The sequence below is a fragment of the Heptranchias perlo genome, chromosome 35 (assembly GCF_035084215.1).
Source record: "Heptranchias perlo isolate sHepPer1 chromosome 35, sHepPer1.hap1, whole genome shotgun sequence".
Classification (NCBI taxonomy): domain Eukaryota; kingdom Metazoa; phylum Chordata; class Chondrichthyes; order Hexanchiformes; family Hexanchidae; genus Heptranchias; species Heptranchias perlo.
The window spans coordinates 20,010,519-20,026,922 of NC_090359.1; the positions used below are offsets into that span (position 1 = coordinate 20,010,519).

The following is a 16,404-nucleotide window of genomic DNA, read 5'->3' on the forward strand; positions in this document are numbered from 1 at the left end:
GAGACTTAATGGAGAGAGAGAGAGAGACTTAATGGAGAGAGAGAGAGAGAGACTTAATGGAGAGAGAGAGAGAGACTTAATGGAGAGAGAGAGAGACTTAATGGAGAGAGAGACTTAATGGAGAGAGAGAGAGACTTAATGGAGAGAGAGAGAGAGACTTAATGGAGAGAGAGAGAGAGACTTAATGGAGAGAGAGAGAGAGACTTAATGGAGAGAGAGAGAGAGAGACTTAATGGAGAGAGAGAGAGAGAGACTTAATGGAGAGAGAGAGAGAGAGACTTAATGGAGAGAGAGAGAGAGAGACTTAATGGAGAGAGAGAGACTTAATGGAGAGAGAGAGACTTAATGGAGAGAGAGAGAGAGAGACTTAATGGAGAGAGAGAGAGAGAGACTTAATGGAGAGAGAGAGAGAGAGACTTAATGGAGAGAGAGAGAGAGAGACTTAATGGAGAGAGAGAGAGAGAGAGACTTAATGGAGAGAGAGGGAGAGAGATAGAGAGAGAGACTTAATGGAGAGAGAGAGAGAGAGAGAGTGACTTAATGGAGAGAGAGAGAGAGACTTAATGGACAAATGTAAGGACTTGCACAACACCAGGTTATACTCTAACAATTTAATTTTAAATCACAAGCTTTCGGAGCTTACCTCCTTCGTCAGGTGAGTGAAGGGTTCTAAAAACGCATAGCATATATAGTCAGAGAACAATGCCTGGTGATTACAGATAATCTTTCCAACTGCTCCCTATCACATCTCGGCTGGGAGACGATCACAGCAATCAAAGGTGTCATTGGTGTTCAGACAGGTTAGCCACGGAAAACATTACATCCCAGTATACTGAATACACAATGGGTCAGATTACAAAGACAGAGAAAGAGACCCGAAAGGCAGCGAGAGAGAGAGAGAGAGAGAATGTCCAGTTGTATTAAAAACGGATAACTTTTTTTCGCTGGTGTGGTTACGTGTAGCGTGACATGAACCCAAGATCCCGATTGAGGCCGTCCTCATGGGTGCGGAATTTGGCTATCAATTTCTGCTCAACGATTTTGCGTTGTCGTGTGTCTCGAAGGCCGCCTTGGAGAACGCTTACCCGAAGATCGGTGGCTGAATGTCCTTGACTGCTGAAGTGTTCCCCGACTGGGAGGGAACCCCCCTGTCTGGCGATTGTTGCGCGGTGTCCGTTCATCCGTTGTCGCAGCGTCTGCATGGTCTCGCCAATGTACCATGCTCTGGGGCATCCTTTCCTGCAACGTATGAGGTAGACAACGTTGGCCGAGTCACAGGAGTATGAACCATGTACCTGGTGGATGGTGTCCTCTCATGTGATGGTGGTATCTGTGTCGATGATCTGGCATGTCTTGCAGAGGTTACCGTGGCAGGGTTGTGTGGTGTCGTGGACGCTGTTCTCTTGAAAGCTGGGTAATTTGCTGCGAACGATGGTCTGTTTGAGGTTGGGTGGCTGTTTGAAGGCGAGTAGTGGAGGTGTGGGGATGGCCTTAGCAAGGTGTTCGTTGTCATCGATGACATGTTGAAGGCTGCGGAGAACATGGCGTAGTTTCTCCGCTCCGGGGAAAGTACTGGACGACGAAGGGTACTCTGTTGGTTGCGTCGTGTTAGTCTTCTGAGGAGGTCTATGCGATTTTTCGCCGTGGCCCGTCGGAACTGTCGATCGACGAGTCGAGCGTCATATCCCGTTCTTACGAGGGCGTCTTTCAGCGTCTGTAGGTATCCATCGCGTTCCTCCTCGTCTGAGCAGATCCTGTGTATTCGCAGGGCCTGTCCATAGGGGATGGCCTCTTTGACGTGGTTAGGGTGGAAGTTGGAAAAGTGGAGCATCGTGAGGTTGTCCGTGGGCTTGCGGTAGAGTGAGGTGCTGAGGTGCCCGTCTTTGATGGAGACGCTGAAAGACTCCCTCGTAAGAACGGGATATGACGCTCGACTCGTCGATCGACAGTTCCGACGGGCCACGGCGAAAAATCGCATAGACCTCCTCAGAAGACTAATACGGGACGCAACCAACAGAGTACCCTTCGTCGTCCAGTACTTCCCCGGAGCGGAGAAACTACGCCATATTCTTCGCAGCCTTCAACATGTCATCGATGACGACGAACACCTCACTATGGCCATCCCCACAGCTCCACTACTCGCCTTTAAACAGCCACCCAACCTCAAACAGACCATCGTTCGCAGCAAATTACCCAGCTTTCAGGAGAACAGCGTCCACGACACCACACAACCCTGCCACGGTAACCTCTGCAAGACATGCCAGATCATCGACTCAGATACCACCATCACACGAGAGGACACCACCCACCAGGTGCACGGTTCATACTCCTGTGACTCGGCCAACGTTGTCTACCTCATACGTTGCAGGAAAGGATGCGGAGCATGGTACATTGGCGAGACCATGCAGACGCTGCGACAACGGATGAACGGACACCGCGCAACAATCGCCAAACAGGAGGGTTCCCTCCCAGTCGGGGAACACTTCAGCAGTCAAGGACATTCAGCCACCGATCTTCGGGTAAGCGTTCTCCAAGGCGGCCTTCGAGACACACGACAACACAAAATCGTCGAGCAGAAATTGATAGCCAAGTTCCGCACCCATGAGGACGGCCTCAACCGGGATCTTGGGTTCATGTCACGCTACACGTAACCCCACCAGCGAAAAAAAGTTATCTGTTTTTAAGACAACTGGACATTCTCTCTCTCTGCCTTTCGGGTCTCTTTCTTTGTAATCTGACCCATTGTGTATTCAGTATACTGGGATGTAATGTTTTCCGTGGCTAACCTGTCTGAACACCAACGACACCTTTGATTGCTGTGATCGTCTCCCAGCCGAGATGTGATAGGGGGCAGTTGGAAAGATTATCTGTAATCACCAGGCATTGTTCTCTGACTATATATGCTATGCGTTTTTAGAACCCTTCACTCATCTGACGAAGGAGGTAAGCTCCGAAAGCTTGTGATTTAAAATAAAACTGTTAGACTATAACCTGGTGTTGTGCAAGTCCTTGCATTTGTCCATCACCGGCATCTCCACATTAATGGAGAGAGAAAGGGAGAGAGACTTAATGGGGAGTGAGAGAGACTGAGACTTAATGGGGAGAGAGAGAGACTGAGACTTAATGGGGAGAGAGAGAGACTGAGACTTAATGGGGAGAGAGAGAGAGAGAGAGACTTAATGGGGAGAGAGAGAGAGACTTAATGGGGAGAGAGAGAGAGACTTAATGGGGAGAGAGAGAGAGAGAGAGAGAGACTTAATGGGGAGAGAGAGAGAGAGAGAGAGAGACTTAATGGGGAGAGAGAGAGAGACTTAATGGGGAGAGAGAGAGAGAGAGAGAGAGAAAGAAACTTAATGGGGAGAGAGAGAGAGAGACTTAATGGGGAGAGAGAGAGGGAGAGACTTAATGGGGAGAGGGAGAGACTTAATGGGGAGAGAGAGAGAGAGACTTAATGGGGAGAGAGAGAGGGAGAGACTTAATGGGGAGAGAGAATGACCATTGGGAACATCAGAGAAACTCTGAATTGAATGGAGTTGGAGAACATCAGTGAGACAGGCTGGGATTATGTGAAGGAGGTAACGGGTTTATCAAAGAAAGTATGTCTCTCTTGTAAGCTCCTATTTCACTCCTAAAACCGATCTCTTCGGTTCTGCTGAATCCTGGTGCCCGCTTTGTGAGTCATCTTTCTTTTAAAATCTATTTTCTTTCTCTCTCATAGGATTTCCTCAATTGGAACGATTTCTGGTTGTTTTCTTTTTGTTGAATTTGTCTAATCCAACATGTGATTCTTCTCTTAAAGGGGTATTGTCCTCGGGAACTTCTGGCTTGCAAGCAGAAAATTCCGACTTGTTAAGGCCAAGCTGAGGGCAGGGATTCTTTGCTTTGGTAGTTTTTCCTCTCTATCTGTGTGTGCCCGCCTGTCCCTCTCTATCTGTGTGTGCCCGCCTGTCCCTCTCTATCTGTGTGTGCCCGCCTGTCCCTCTCTATCTGTGTGTGCCCGCCTGTCCCTCTCTATCCGTGTGTGTGCCCGCCTGTCCCTCTCTATCCATGTGTGTGCCCGCCTGTCCCTCTCTATCCGTGTGTGTGCCCGCCTGTCTCTATCCATGTGTGTGCCTGCCTGTCTCTATCCGTGTGTGCCCGCCTGTCCCTCTCTATCCGTGTGTGCCCGCCTGTCCCTCTCTATCTGTGTGCCCGCCTGTGTCTCTCTATCTGTGAGTGCCCGCCTGTGTCTCTCTATCTGTGTGTGCCCGCCTGTCTCTCTCTATCTGTGTGCCTGCCTGTCTCTCTCTATCTGTGTGCCCGCCTGTCTCTATCTGTGTGCCCGCCTGTCTCTATCTGTGTGCCCGCCTGTCTTTCTATCTGTGCCCGCCTGTCTTTCTATCTGTGCCCGCCTGTCTCTCTATCTGTGCCCGCCTGTCTCTCTATCTGTGCCCGCCTGTCTCTCTATCTGTGCCAGCCTGTCTCTCTATCTGTGCCCGCCTGTCTCTCTATCTGTGTGCCCGCCTGTCCCTCTCTATCTGTGTGTGCCTGCCTGTCTGTGTGTGTCTCTCTCTCTGTGTGCCCGCCTGTCTCTCTCTCTCTGTGTGCCCGCCTGTCTCTCTCTCTCTGTGTGCCCACCTGTCTCTCTCTCTCTGTGTGCCCACCTGTCTCTCTCTCTCTGTGTGCCCGCCTGTCTCGCTCTCTCTGTGTGCCCGCCTGTCTCCCTCTCTCTCTCTCTCTGTGTGCCCGCCTGTCTCTCTCTCTCTGTGTGCCCGCCTGTCTCTCTCTCTCTGTGTGCCCGCCTGTCTCTCTCTCTGTGTGCCCGCCTGTCTCTCTCTCTGTGTGCCCACCTGTCTCTCTCTCTGTGTGCCCGCCTGTCTCTCTCTCTCTCTGTGTGCCCGCCTGTCTCTCTCTCTCTGTGTGCCCGTCTGTCTCTCTCTCTCTCTGTGTGCCCGCCTGTCTCTCTCTCTCTGTGTGCCCGCCTGTCTCTCTCTCTCTCTGTGCCCGCCTGTCTCTCTCTCTCTGTGTGCCCGCCTGTCTCTCTCTCTCTGTGTGCCCGCCTGTCTCTCTCTCTCTGTGTGCCCGCCTGTCTCTCTCTCTCTGTGTGCCCGCCTGTCTCTCTCTCTCTGTGTGCCCGCCTGTCTCTCTCTCTCTGTGTGCCCGCCTGTCTCTCTCTCTCTGTGTGCCCGCCTGTCTCTCTCTCTCTGTGTGCCCACCTGTCTCTCTCTGTGTGCCCGCCTGTCTCTCTCTCTGTGTGCCCGGCTGTCTCTCTCTCTCCGTGTGCCCGCCTGTCTCTCTCTCTCCGTGTGCCCGCCTGTCTCTCTCTCTCTGTGTGCCCGCCTGTCTCTCTCTCTCCGTGTGCCCGCCTGTCTCTCTCTCTCCGTGTGCCCGCCTGTCTCTCTCTCTCCGTGGGCCCGCCTGTCTCTCTCTCTGTGTGCCCGCCTGTCTCTCTCTCTCTGTGTGCCCGCCTGTCTCTCTCTCTCCGTGTGCCCGCCTGTCTCTCTCTCTCCGTGTGCCCGCCTGTCTCTCTCTCTCTGTGTGCCCGCCTGTCTCTCTCTCTCTGTGTGCCCGCCTGTCTCTCTCTCTCTCTGTGTGCCCGCCTGTCTCTCTCTCTCCGTGTGCCCGCCTGTCTCTCTCTCTCCGTGTGCCCGCCTGTCTCTCTCTCTCCGTGGGCCCGCCTGTCTCTCTCTCTCCGTGGGCCCGCCTGTCTCTCTCTCTCCGTGGGCCCGCCTGTCTCTCTCCGTGGGCCCGCCTGTCTCTCTCTGTGTGCCCGCCTGTCTCTCTCTCTCCGTGGGCCCGCCTGTCTCTCTCTCTCCGTGTGCCCGCCTGTCTCTCTCTCTCCGTGGGCCCGCCTGTCTCTCTCCGTGGGCCCGCCTGTCTCTCTCTCTCCGTGGGCCCGCCTGTCTCTCTCTCTCCGTGTGCCCGCCTGTCTCTCTCTCTCCGTGGGCCCGCCTGTCTCTCTCTGTGGGCCCGCCTGTCTCTCTCTCTCCGTGTGCCCGCCTGTCTCTCTCTCTCCGTGGGCCCGCCTGTCTCTCTCTCTCCGTGTGCCCGCCTGTCTCTCTCTCTCCGTGGGCCCGCCTGTCTCTCTCTCTCTGTGTGCCCGCCTGTCTCTCTCTCTCCGTGTGCCCGCCTGTCTCTCTCTCTCCGTGGGCCCGCCTGTCTCTCTCTCTCCGTGTGCCCGCCTGTCTCTCTCTCTCCGTGGGCCCGCCTGTCTCTCTCTCTCTGTGTGCCCGCCTGTCTCTCTCTCTCCGTGGGCCCGCCTGTCTCTCTCTCCGTGTGCCCGCCTGTCTCTCTCTCTCCGTGTGCCCGCCTGTCTCTCTCTCTCCGTGTGCCCGCCTGTCTCTCTCTCTCCGTGTGCCCGCCTGTCTCTCTCTCTCCGTGTGCCCGCCTGTCTCTCTCTCTCCGTGGGCCTGCCTGTCTCTCTCTCTCCGTGTGCCCGCCTGTCTCTCTCTCTCCGTGTGCCCGCCTGTCTCTCTCTCTCTCTGTGCCTGCCTGTCTGTCTCTCTATCTGTGTGCCTGCCTGTCTGTCTCTCTATCTGTGTGCCTGCCTGTCTGTCTCTCTATCTGTGTGCCTGCCTGTCTCTCTCTCTATCTGTGTGCCTGCCTGTCTGTCTCTCTATCTCTCTCTCTCTTTCTCTCCCTCTATCTCTCTCTCTCTGTGCCCGCCTGACTCTCTCTCTCTCTCTCTGTGCCCGCCTGTCTCTCTCTCTCTCTCTTTCTCTCCCTCTATCTTTCTCTCTCTGTGCCCGCCTGTCTCTCTCTCTCTCTCTCTCTGTGCCCGCCTGTGTCTCTCTCTCTCCCTCTATCTCTCTCTCTGTGCCCACCTGTCTCTCTCTCTCTCTGTGCCCATCTGTCTCTCTCTCTCTGCCCGTCTGTCTCTCTCTCTCTCTCTGTGCCCGCCTGTCTCTCTCTCTCTGTGCCTGCCTGCCTGTCTCTCTCTCTCTCTCTCTGTGCCCGCCTGTCTCTCTCTCTCTCTCTCTCTTTCTCTCCCTCTATCTTTCTCTCTCTGTGCCCGCCTGTCTCTCTCTCTCTGTGCCCGCCTGTGTGTCTCTCTCTCTCCCTCTATCTCTCTCTCTGTGCCCGTCTGTCTCTCTCTCTCTGTGCCCGTCTGTCTCTCTCTCTCTCTGTGCCCGTCTGTCTCTCTCTCTCTCTGTGCCTGCCTGTCTCTCTCTCTCTGTGCCTGCCTGTCTCTCTCTCTCTGTGCCCGCCTGCCTGTCTCTCTCTCTCTGTGCCTGCCTGTCTCTCTCTCTCTGTGCCCGCCTGTCTGTCTGTCTCTCTCTCTCTCCCTCTATCTCTCTTTCTCTGTGCCCGCCTGTCTCTCTCTCTCTCTCTGTGTGCCCGCCTGTCTGTGTGTCTCTCTCTCTCTCCCTATATCTCTCTCTCCCTATATCTCTCTCTCTGTGCCCGCCTGTCTCTCTCTCTCTCTCTCTCTCTGTGCCCGCCTGTCTCTCTCTCTCTGTGCCCGCCTGTCTCTCTCTCTCTCTGTGCCCGCCTGTCTCTCTCTCTCTGTGCCCGCCTGTCTCTCTCTCTCTGTGCCCGCCTGTCTCTCTCTCTCTGTGCCCGCCTGTCTCTCTCTCTCTGTGCCCGCCTGTCTCTCTCTCTCTGTGCCTGCCTGTCTCTCTCTCTCTGTGCCTGCCTGTCTCTCTCTCTGTGCCTGCCTGTCTCTCTCTCTGTGCCTGCCTGTCTCTCTCTCTCTGTGCCCGCCTGTCTCTCTCTCTCTGTGCCCGCCTGTCTCTTTCTCTCTCTCTGTGCCCGCCTGTGTGTCTCTCTCTCCCTCTATCTCTCTCTCTGTGCCCGCCTCTCTCTCTCTCTCTGTGCCCGCCTCTCTCCCTCTGTGCCCGCCTCTCCCTCTGTGCCCGCCTCTCCCTCTCTCTCTGTGCCCACCTGTGTCTCTCTCTCTGTGCCCGCCTGTCTCTCCCTCTCTGTGCCCACCTGTCTCTCTCTCTCTGTGCCCGCCTGTCTCTCTCTCTCTCTGTGCCCGCCTGTCTCTCTCTCTCTGTGCCCGCCTGTCTCTCTCTCTCTCTGTGCCCGCCTGTCTCTCTCTCTCTGTGCCCGCCTGTCTCTCTCTCTCTCTCTCTGTGCCCGCCTGTCTCTCTCTCTCTCTCTGTGCCCGCCTGTCTCTCTCTCTCTGTGCCTGCCTGTCTCTCTCTCTCTCTCTCTCTGTGCCCGCCTGTCCCTCTCTCTCTGTGCCTGCCTGTCTCTCTCTCTCTCTCTCTGTGCCCGCCTGTCTCTGTGTCTGTCTCCATTGTGGTGATGTCACTGCTAAACAAGTTGAGCTGTGTTTTCTAGTGGGGTGGGTGATGTTATGAGGAGGTGGTTCTTGCGAGAGGCTTCGGCTGGTGCATGTGGCCTTGGTATTAAAAGGGTTTCACTGATGCCTTTATTGGGGCCAATATACTGACTGGGGGTGGGTGGGAAGGGAGAACAGAGTAAAATGGAACAGGGAGATCCCGAGTCCAATCTCCAGTCAATGCTAACCTGTGCTCGGTCAGGTCAGCAAGCGACCTACAATGGACCTCAGTCCCCTTGGGCTGAGGGGGAGAGAAAATTGGGTTCAGTCATTTAGCGGTTATGTTACTGGACTAACTTTCAAAAGGGAATTGGATATGATGTACTTGCAATGGGAAAACTTGCAGGGCTATGGGAAAGGGCGGAGGGGGAGAGTGGGCTCGCTCTTTCAAAGAGCCGGCACAGGCACGATGGGCCGACTGGCCTCCTCTGTACTGTATAATTCCAATTTTGGACCTGATAACGAGAGTTCAAATCCCACTATCCTAGGCAGTTTGAGAATTTAAATTCAGTTTTAAAAAAAAATTAAATCTGGAAATAAAAAGCTGGTCTCAGTAAAAGTTACCGTGAAGCGGTCGGATTGTCGTAAAAACTCAACTGGTTCACTAATGTCCTTTTTAGGGAAGGAAACCTGCCATCCTTACCTGGTCTGGGCCTATATGTGACTCCAGTCCCTACGTAAACGTGGTTGACTCTTAACTGCCCTCTGAAGTGGGCCTAGCAAGCCACCAGCGGTTCAAGAAGGCAGCCCACCACCATCTTCTTGGAGCAACCAGGGATGGGCAATAATTGCCGGCCTTGACAGCGAAGCCCACATCCGGAGAATGAATTTTTAAAAAAAAATCAGTTCCTGCTATCCATAGGAACAGGATGAGGCCATTCAGCCCCTCGAGCCTGTTCCGCCATTCAGTTAGATCATGGCTGATCTGTATCTTAACTCCATCTCCCCGCCTTGGTTCCATATCCCTTAACACCCTTACCCAACAAAAATCTATTGATCTTAGTTTCGACATTGACCCTCAACAGCTTTTTGGGGGGAGAGTTTTCCAGATTTCCACCCCCCCACTTTGTGTGAAGAAGTGCCTCCTGACATCACCCCTGAACGGCCTAGCTCTAATTTTAAGGTTATGCCCCCTTGTTCTGGACTCCCCCCACCAGAGGAAATAGTTTCTCTCTATCTACCACATCAAAATCCTTTAATCATCTTAAACACCTCGATTGGATCACCCCCTTAATCTTAATACAGTGCCACCTCCCCTCCTTGCATGGGCAGTATGTGGGCATCGGGTGGGAATTGGATTGGGTTTGGACGTGATGCCAATCTGCCATGGTTGAACAGTTGCATCACTCACTCGCATTCAGATGTGAAGGATGGGGGTGCTGGGGAACGTCAGGGCCTGATCTCTTCGGGAGAGGAGTAGGGGAGGGAGGTGGAAGAATAGAAACATCCTTCAATTAGGAAGGAGAAACTTGGGCCTATCAAAGATGGTGGCAGAAGGCAGGTCTCACAGTTGCTGTTCCCAGCCAGTAGAGGGTGTAGAGTTGGGCTGGTCCCCCTGGAGCTGTTGGACTCAACCAGGGGCACCTGGTAAAGTAGCTGGTGGAATGTGGGGTTTGGAGGTCGGTTGTATCCGTGGGGATACATCCCAAAGGCCCATCTAAGCAACGTCTGAAAATAGATGTGCAGAGGCTCAGCGGGTAGCTTTCTTGCCTCTGAGTCAGAAGGTCGAGGGTTCATAATCCCACTCCAAGAGACTTGAGTGCATAATCCAGGCCGACACTCCCAGTGCTGAGGGACTGGTCACTATTTGGAAGAAGAGCAGGGGAGTTCTCCCTGGTGTCCTGGGCCAATATTTATCCCTCAATCAACATCACAAAAACAGATGATCTGGTCATTATCACATTGCTGTTTGTGGGATCTTGCTGTGCGCAAATTGGCTGTCACGTTTCCTAAATTAAAACAGTGACTGTACTTCATTGGTTGTAAAGCGCTTTGGGTTGACCTGAGGCCCTGAAAGACACTGTGAAAATGCAAGTCCTTTCATTCTAGTTGTGTTTTGTTTAATGTTGGACAGTGCGTGCACGGGGGAGGGGTTTGTCTTACAGCTGTTGACATCCTTTGAGGCAGATGTGTTCTTCATGGCCATGTTACACAAAACAAGGCGTGTGTGTGTGTGAGAGAGAACAGAGAGAGAGAGAGAGAGAGAGAAGTGTCCCTGTCCTGGGATTCCTTACATCCCCCGAGCTGCCTTTCCTGAAGGTGATAACTCTTGCTATGGCTGTAGACCCCTCCCTCCCCTCTCACAATATTCTCCCCTCTCCCTCACACACTCCGCTCTCATCCTATTCCCTCCGAAACTCTCCTCTCTTTTCCCCACCCTCCCCCCTCTCTCTCTCTCTTTTCCCCGCCCTCCCCCCTCTCTCTCTCTTTTCCCCGCCCTCCCCCCCTCTCTCTCTCTCTTTTCCCTGCCCTCCCCCCCTCTCTCTCTCTCTTTTCCCCGCCCTCCTCCTCTCTCTCTCTCTCTCTCTCTCTTTTCCCCGCCCTCTCCCCCTCTCTCTCTCTCTTTTCCCCGCCCTCCCCCCCTCTCTCTCTCTCTCTTTTCCCCGCCCTCCCCCTCTCTCTCTCTCTCTCTCTTTTCCCCGCCCTCCCTCTCTCTCTCTCTCTCTCTTTCTCCCCGCCCTTCTCTCCTTCTCTCTCTCTCTCTCTCTCCTCTCTCTCTCTCTCCTCTCTCTCTCTCTCCTTCTCTCTCTCCCTCTTCTCCCCGCTCTCCCCACCCGTTCAGTGCCCCGTTATCTGTGCCTTTGAAGCACGTGGGACGTATTGCATTTAAAGGCACTGTATTGATCTATAAATGCAGTTAGTTGTACCCGGGTGAGGTAGAATGAAAAACCAACCAATCTCTCAATCTTCCTTTCCCTATTTGGTCAGTCTGTGTTTCCTGACGTCTCTGGAATTGCCCTCATTTTACTAAAAGCCCTTTAAGAGAAGAAATGCTTGACTATTTATTTGTTTGTGTTTTAATTCTAGGTTGACTTAACGTCGCCCGAGAGAAAGGCACATGGCGGGACACATGGCACCAGCAGGCTCTGCATCCTCCACTGCCGATCGGACGCGTGTATGTCCCCTGGTCAAGGCCCATTCCCTGGACCGACTGAGGAGGAAGAAGGAGGGCGAACGGCTGCTCAGGACTCTCAAACACCTGATCAAGAAGGAGCGAGTGAGCGTCGCCCAAAGGCCTGCCTTAGCAACCAGAGCCGGGCCCCTCCCCCAATCAGGCCTAGCGACCTTTGACGGCCTGACTCCCGGCCTGTTTCCAACCGCCGCCAAGCAACTCGATCGGCAGGGCTCCGACCTCCTGGGTCAGGCCCCGGCCCCCCCGGCCTGGGACGTCCCCTCGGCCGAGGCCGCGGAGACGGAGCTGAGGGAGGCCGAGTCGCTCGGGCGCCCGCCCCAGGCCGGCCCGGCCCAGGGCCTGAGCCAGGAGGACATGAGCCTGGACCGTCTGCTGGATGTCCTGACCCAGCTTCAGTACCACACCCGCCAGGAGGAGGGGCTGGGGATCTGCTGCCAGTTCCTGGTGGGCAGCTGCCCCCACGGAGACGGCTGCCCTCTCCACCACACCGCCCTTCCCTACCACTGGCAGCTGAGGCGGGCGGACGGCCAGATCTGGGAGAGCGTGCAGGAGGAGGCCCAGGAGGCACTGGAGCGCTTGTACAGTGACCCGGACAGGGAGAAGGTCACCCTCTGCTACAGGTGGGTCTCTGTTTTGCTGGGTTCGGGGCGGGTGGGAGGATTAATAACGGGGCAGTGTTCCCGCGTTCCGGGCTGTTATCCAGTGGCTTCTGCTAAGTTTGTCTCTCAGCCCCTGGTCGATTAGCCCACTGGCACTTACTGTCTCAGCTCGCAGTTACATGGGGATGGGACAAAAACTGTCTGAAAAATGCACAGGCACGCAGACGTGTGTGTGTGTGTGTGTGTGTCTGTCTGTCTGTGCGCGTGTGTGTGTCTGTCTGTGCGCCTGTGTGTGTGTGTCTGTGCGCGTGTGTGTGTGTGAACATGTGCACCTGTGTCTGGTGCGTGTGTGTGTGTGTGTGTGTAATTGTTCCACACCCAGGTGCTCGGAGATGACTAACCTCCAGCTCGGTTGCTGTGACAACCCTGCAACGGGCCCTGCGTTCCCACGGTCAGGCTCCGGAGAGACGGGGTAGGCCCGAGTGAGACTGCAGCAGCGGGTTTGTGTACGGAAACGGGCTCGGTCCAAACTGGTTTGACCTGTTCAAGACGGCAGGGTTGTAAGGGCGAAAAGTGACTCGACTTCAGTTCTTAGTGGGAGGAAGGGAGGGCGCTTGGATCAAAAGGCCCGAGTCTGTATCAGGGAGGGTCGGGAGGTTCATCTGGATTCTGGAATATCCTGGGCAGCCTGTGTTCTGTGAATCGATGCGACCCTCTCCCTTCTTCCAGTGTCTTTCTCGGGATACATGAAGAAGGTGCATTTATATAGCGCCTTTCACATCCCAAAGCACTTTACAGCCGATTGAAGTACTTTTGACGTGTAGTCAAGTTGTAATGTAAGGAAATGAGGCAGCTCAATTTGCGCACAGCAAGCTCCCGCAAACAGCAATGTGATAAATGACCATTTTTTTAGTGGTGTTGTTTGAGGGATAAATATTGGCCCAGGACACCGGGGAGAACTCCCCCTGCTCTTCTTCGAAATAGTGGCCCTGGGATCTTTTACGCCCTCCCAAGAGAGGGGCAGACGGGGCCTCAATTTAACGTCTCCTCCGCATCTTTAGGGCCTGGATTTCAATGCTCTGTGACCCTGGGAAAGGTCAGGTCTCCGGGCTGACGTTTCTCCCAGAGCCGCACGGCCGAGGTCGGGAACTCAAAACCAGGCGGAGGACCGCGTACGCGAGCCTCGCGTCCCCCCACCACCCCGCCCGTGCGCGCACGCGACTCGAGGCAGCGTTCAGCACTGCCGACCCACCCGGGCACGGAACATTCCGGACTGCCACGTTTTCAGCCACTCTCGGTCATCGGCTTTGGGCTTAAAATGTTTCGGCGGGAGGGGGCGGAGATTATAGGGGAGGTGGTGTTGTGTACAATAGCCATTGCTCACAGTGAACACCCCCTCCTTAAGGGGAGACGGCTGGAGGTCACGGAATTCGCATTCCCAAACTTCACCGGATTGCCAGCTTTCGGTTTCAATTGATCTTCCACACGGCTGACAAAATTGCATAATTTTTTTTACAGCCGCCTCAAACCAAAACCACAAGGCGCTATTAATAAAACCGCTCGCAGTACTGACTCTACATTAAAAGCCGATTTGTTCGGGGTGGGTGAAATCCCGGTCCTGCTTTGGTACGTTTTTCCCATGAGACATTAAACCGAGGGCCCCGTCCGCCCCTCTCTTGGTGTCGACGTGAAAGATCCCTCGGCCACTGTTTCAAAGAAGTTCTCACCGGAGTTCTGAAGTCAATATTTATCCCTCGACCAATGTCACTTTTTAGAAAAAAAACAGATTATCTGGTCGCTTATCTCATTGCTGTTTGTGGGATCTTGCTGTGCGCAAATTGGCTGCCATGTTTCCCTACATTACAACAGTGACGTCAAAAGTACTTCATTGGCTGTAAAGTGCTTTGGGACGTCCTGAGGTTGTGAAATGCGTTTTGTCGGTCCTCAGTTCTGGTAATTCGACCGACACAGCTCGGAGCTGTTTGAATATTGTGGGGCCGGGCGGTTTGGAATGGGGCTGTTTTTTTGGGCTCCTTTGCCGCTTTGGTGGATAAATTCTAAATTGGGAAGAAGATCAGGTCGTTGTCAACAACTTGAGATATCTACAAATTAACGGGAATGAGGATTTAAACACTTTTTTTTCCTCACCAAAGTTTTGTGGTACCCTTCTTTAAAAAAATTAATTCTGGGGATGTGGGCGTCGCTGGCAAGGCTGGCATTTATTGCCCATCCCTAGTTGCCTCTCGAGAAGGTGGTGGTGGGCCGCCTTCTTGAACGGCTGCGGCCCCGTGTGGTGAAGGTGCTCCCACAGGTGCTGACAGGGAGGGAGTTCCAGGATTTTGACCCAGCGACCGTGAAGGAACGGCCGATTATAGGTCCCAAGTCGGGACGGGGCGTGACTCGGAGGGGAACGTGGGAGGTGTTCCCATGCACGCACCCTTCCCCCGAGTATCACGAAGGACCTGTTCAGTCCTGTCCTACAGAATTGCCAGCTCGCTCCAACTTTTCCCTTAACCGAAATGCGATCTCTCCTCAGGGATCGCAGTTTCACTGCTGACCTCGACCGAATGACCATTCAGGACGAGACGTTCGACCGGTTGAGACGCCTGAGCACCTCGGCCACTGACCACATCAACAACTTCCGCACCACCTGGAAGCACTACTGGAGGGACACCTTTGAATGGCAGGAGTACACACAGGTAGGTAGGCGTCCATGGTCCTTGTGGGTGGAGAGGTGGGGGGCAAATTATCCCAGAGCAAACCAAGCACTGGGGGTCATTTCTGGAGGGATAGAATTGAAAAGCAAAATAGTTATGTTAAACGTGAATAGAACCTTGGTTAGACCACACTGGGAGCACTGAGCACAGTTCTGGTCTCCAAATTATAAAAAGGATATAGAGGCACCGGAGAAGGTGCAAAAAAAGATTCACAAGGATGATAACCAGAACTGAGAGGATATCTTTATCAGGAAAAGCTGAATAGGCTGAGGCTCTTTTCTCTAGAAAAGAGAAGGATGAGGGGTGACCTGATCGAGGTCTTTAAGATAATGAAAGGGTTCAGTAGGGTAGACGGAGAGAAAATGTTTCCACTTGCGGGAGATTCCAAAACTAGAGGTCATAAATATAAGACAGTCACTAATAAATCCAATCGGGAATTCAGGAGAAACTTCTTTACCAGAGAGTGGTGAGAATGTGGAACTGGCTACCACAAGGAGTAGTTGAGGTGAATAGTGTAGATACATTTAAGGGGAAGCTAGATAAACACATGAGGGAGAAAGGAATAGAAGGGTGAGATGAGGTAGGGAGGGGAGAGGCTGGCGTGGAGCATAAATGCCAGCATAGACCAGTTGGGCTGAATGGCCTGTTTCTGTGCAGTAGACTCAATGTAAAGAGGTCTTGATGAGGGCTCAAACACTATAGAGAATGTTGGATGGAAAGAGGGCAAGGCGATTTGAACAAGGCAGAGGGGAGGGGCTTTGTTGCAAATGGTCCTTGTCGTCCAAGAGCAAAATGTTAGTAATGGTTATTGGACAACGAACTATGAGTAACAATGAGGACAGTTCAGTCCCTCTGTTGACGACGGTGGTTAAGGGGAGGATATAAATAGGGTGAGTATTAAAGAAGAAAGAATTTGCATTTATTTAGCACCTTTCACGACCCCACGACGTGCCAGTGAAGTACTTTTTTTGAAGTGTGGTCACTGTTGTAATGTAGGGAAACGCTGCAGCCAATTTGCGCACAGCAAGATCCCACAAACAGCAATGAGATAAATGACCAGACCATCTGCTTTTTAGTGATGTTGTTTGAGGGATGAATATTGGCCCGGGACACCGGCTCCTTTTCCAATCGTGTCGTGGGATTTTTTTTTACGTCCACCTGAGAGGGGCAGACGGGGGCCTCGGCTTAACGGCTCCTCCGAAAGACTGCACCTCCCGACAGTGCAGCGCTCCCTCAGTACTGCTTTGAACTGTCAGCTTGGATTACGTGCTCAAGTCTCTGGAGCGGGGCTCGAACCCATGACCTTCTGACCCCGAGAAGAGAGAGTGCGGCCCACAGAACCATGGCTGACACCTTCGAGTAGGATTAGAGAACAGAAACTGAGATTGGTGAAAATGGATGTTCAGAGCTTAATGCTAAATGTTTACCAGAAGAAGTAATAGAGGCAAATATGGTCAGGCTGCTTGTCCAGGAGAGTTGGAGCCTTCGGGGGATGTGCTCTGGTGGGTGAGAAGGCCTTTTTTCCTCCTCGGCTTTTCCAGGCCTTAATGGTCTGGGGTCAAGGCTATCCATTGAATTCTCATGCCACGATTCTCATGGGTCCAATTACCTTGGGGGGGGATGGGTTCGTGGGTCACTATGCAAAACAATGTTACGTAGAATTTACAGCACAGAAACAGGCCATTC

General features: G+C 53.5%; 1 protein-coding gene across 3 annotated transcripts in view; it reads left to right on the forward strand.

Moving 5' to 3' along the window:
- The window catches only part of LOC137302390 (protein mono-ADP-ribosyltransferase TIPARP-like), a 46,786-nt gene that overhangs the window by 15,881 nt on the left and 14,501 nt on the right, over window positions 1-16,404 (forward strand). For all 3 annotated transcript variants that reach the window (XM_067972022.1, XM_067972023.1, XM_067972024.1), the window contains 2 exons: window positions 11,297-12,022; window positions 14,538-14,700. In XM_067972022.1, the coding sequence (XP_067828123.1) occupies window positions 11,328-12,022; window positions 14,538-14,700 (858 nt within the window). In that variant the 5' untranslated portion in view covers window positions 11,297-11,327. The remainder of the gene's footprint in view (window positions 1-11,296; window positions 12,023-14,537; window positions 14,701-16,404) is intronic.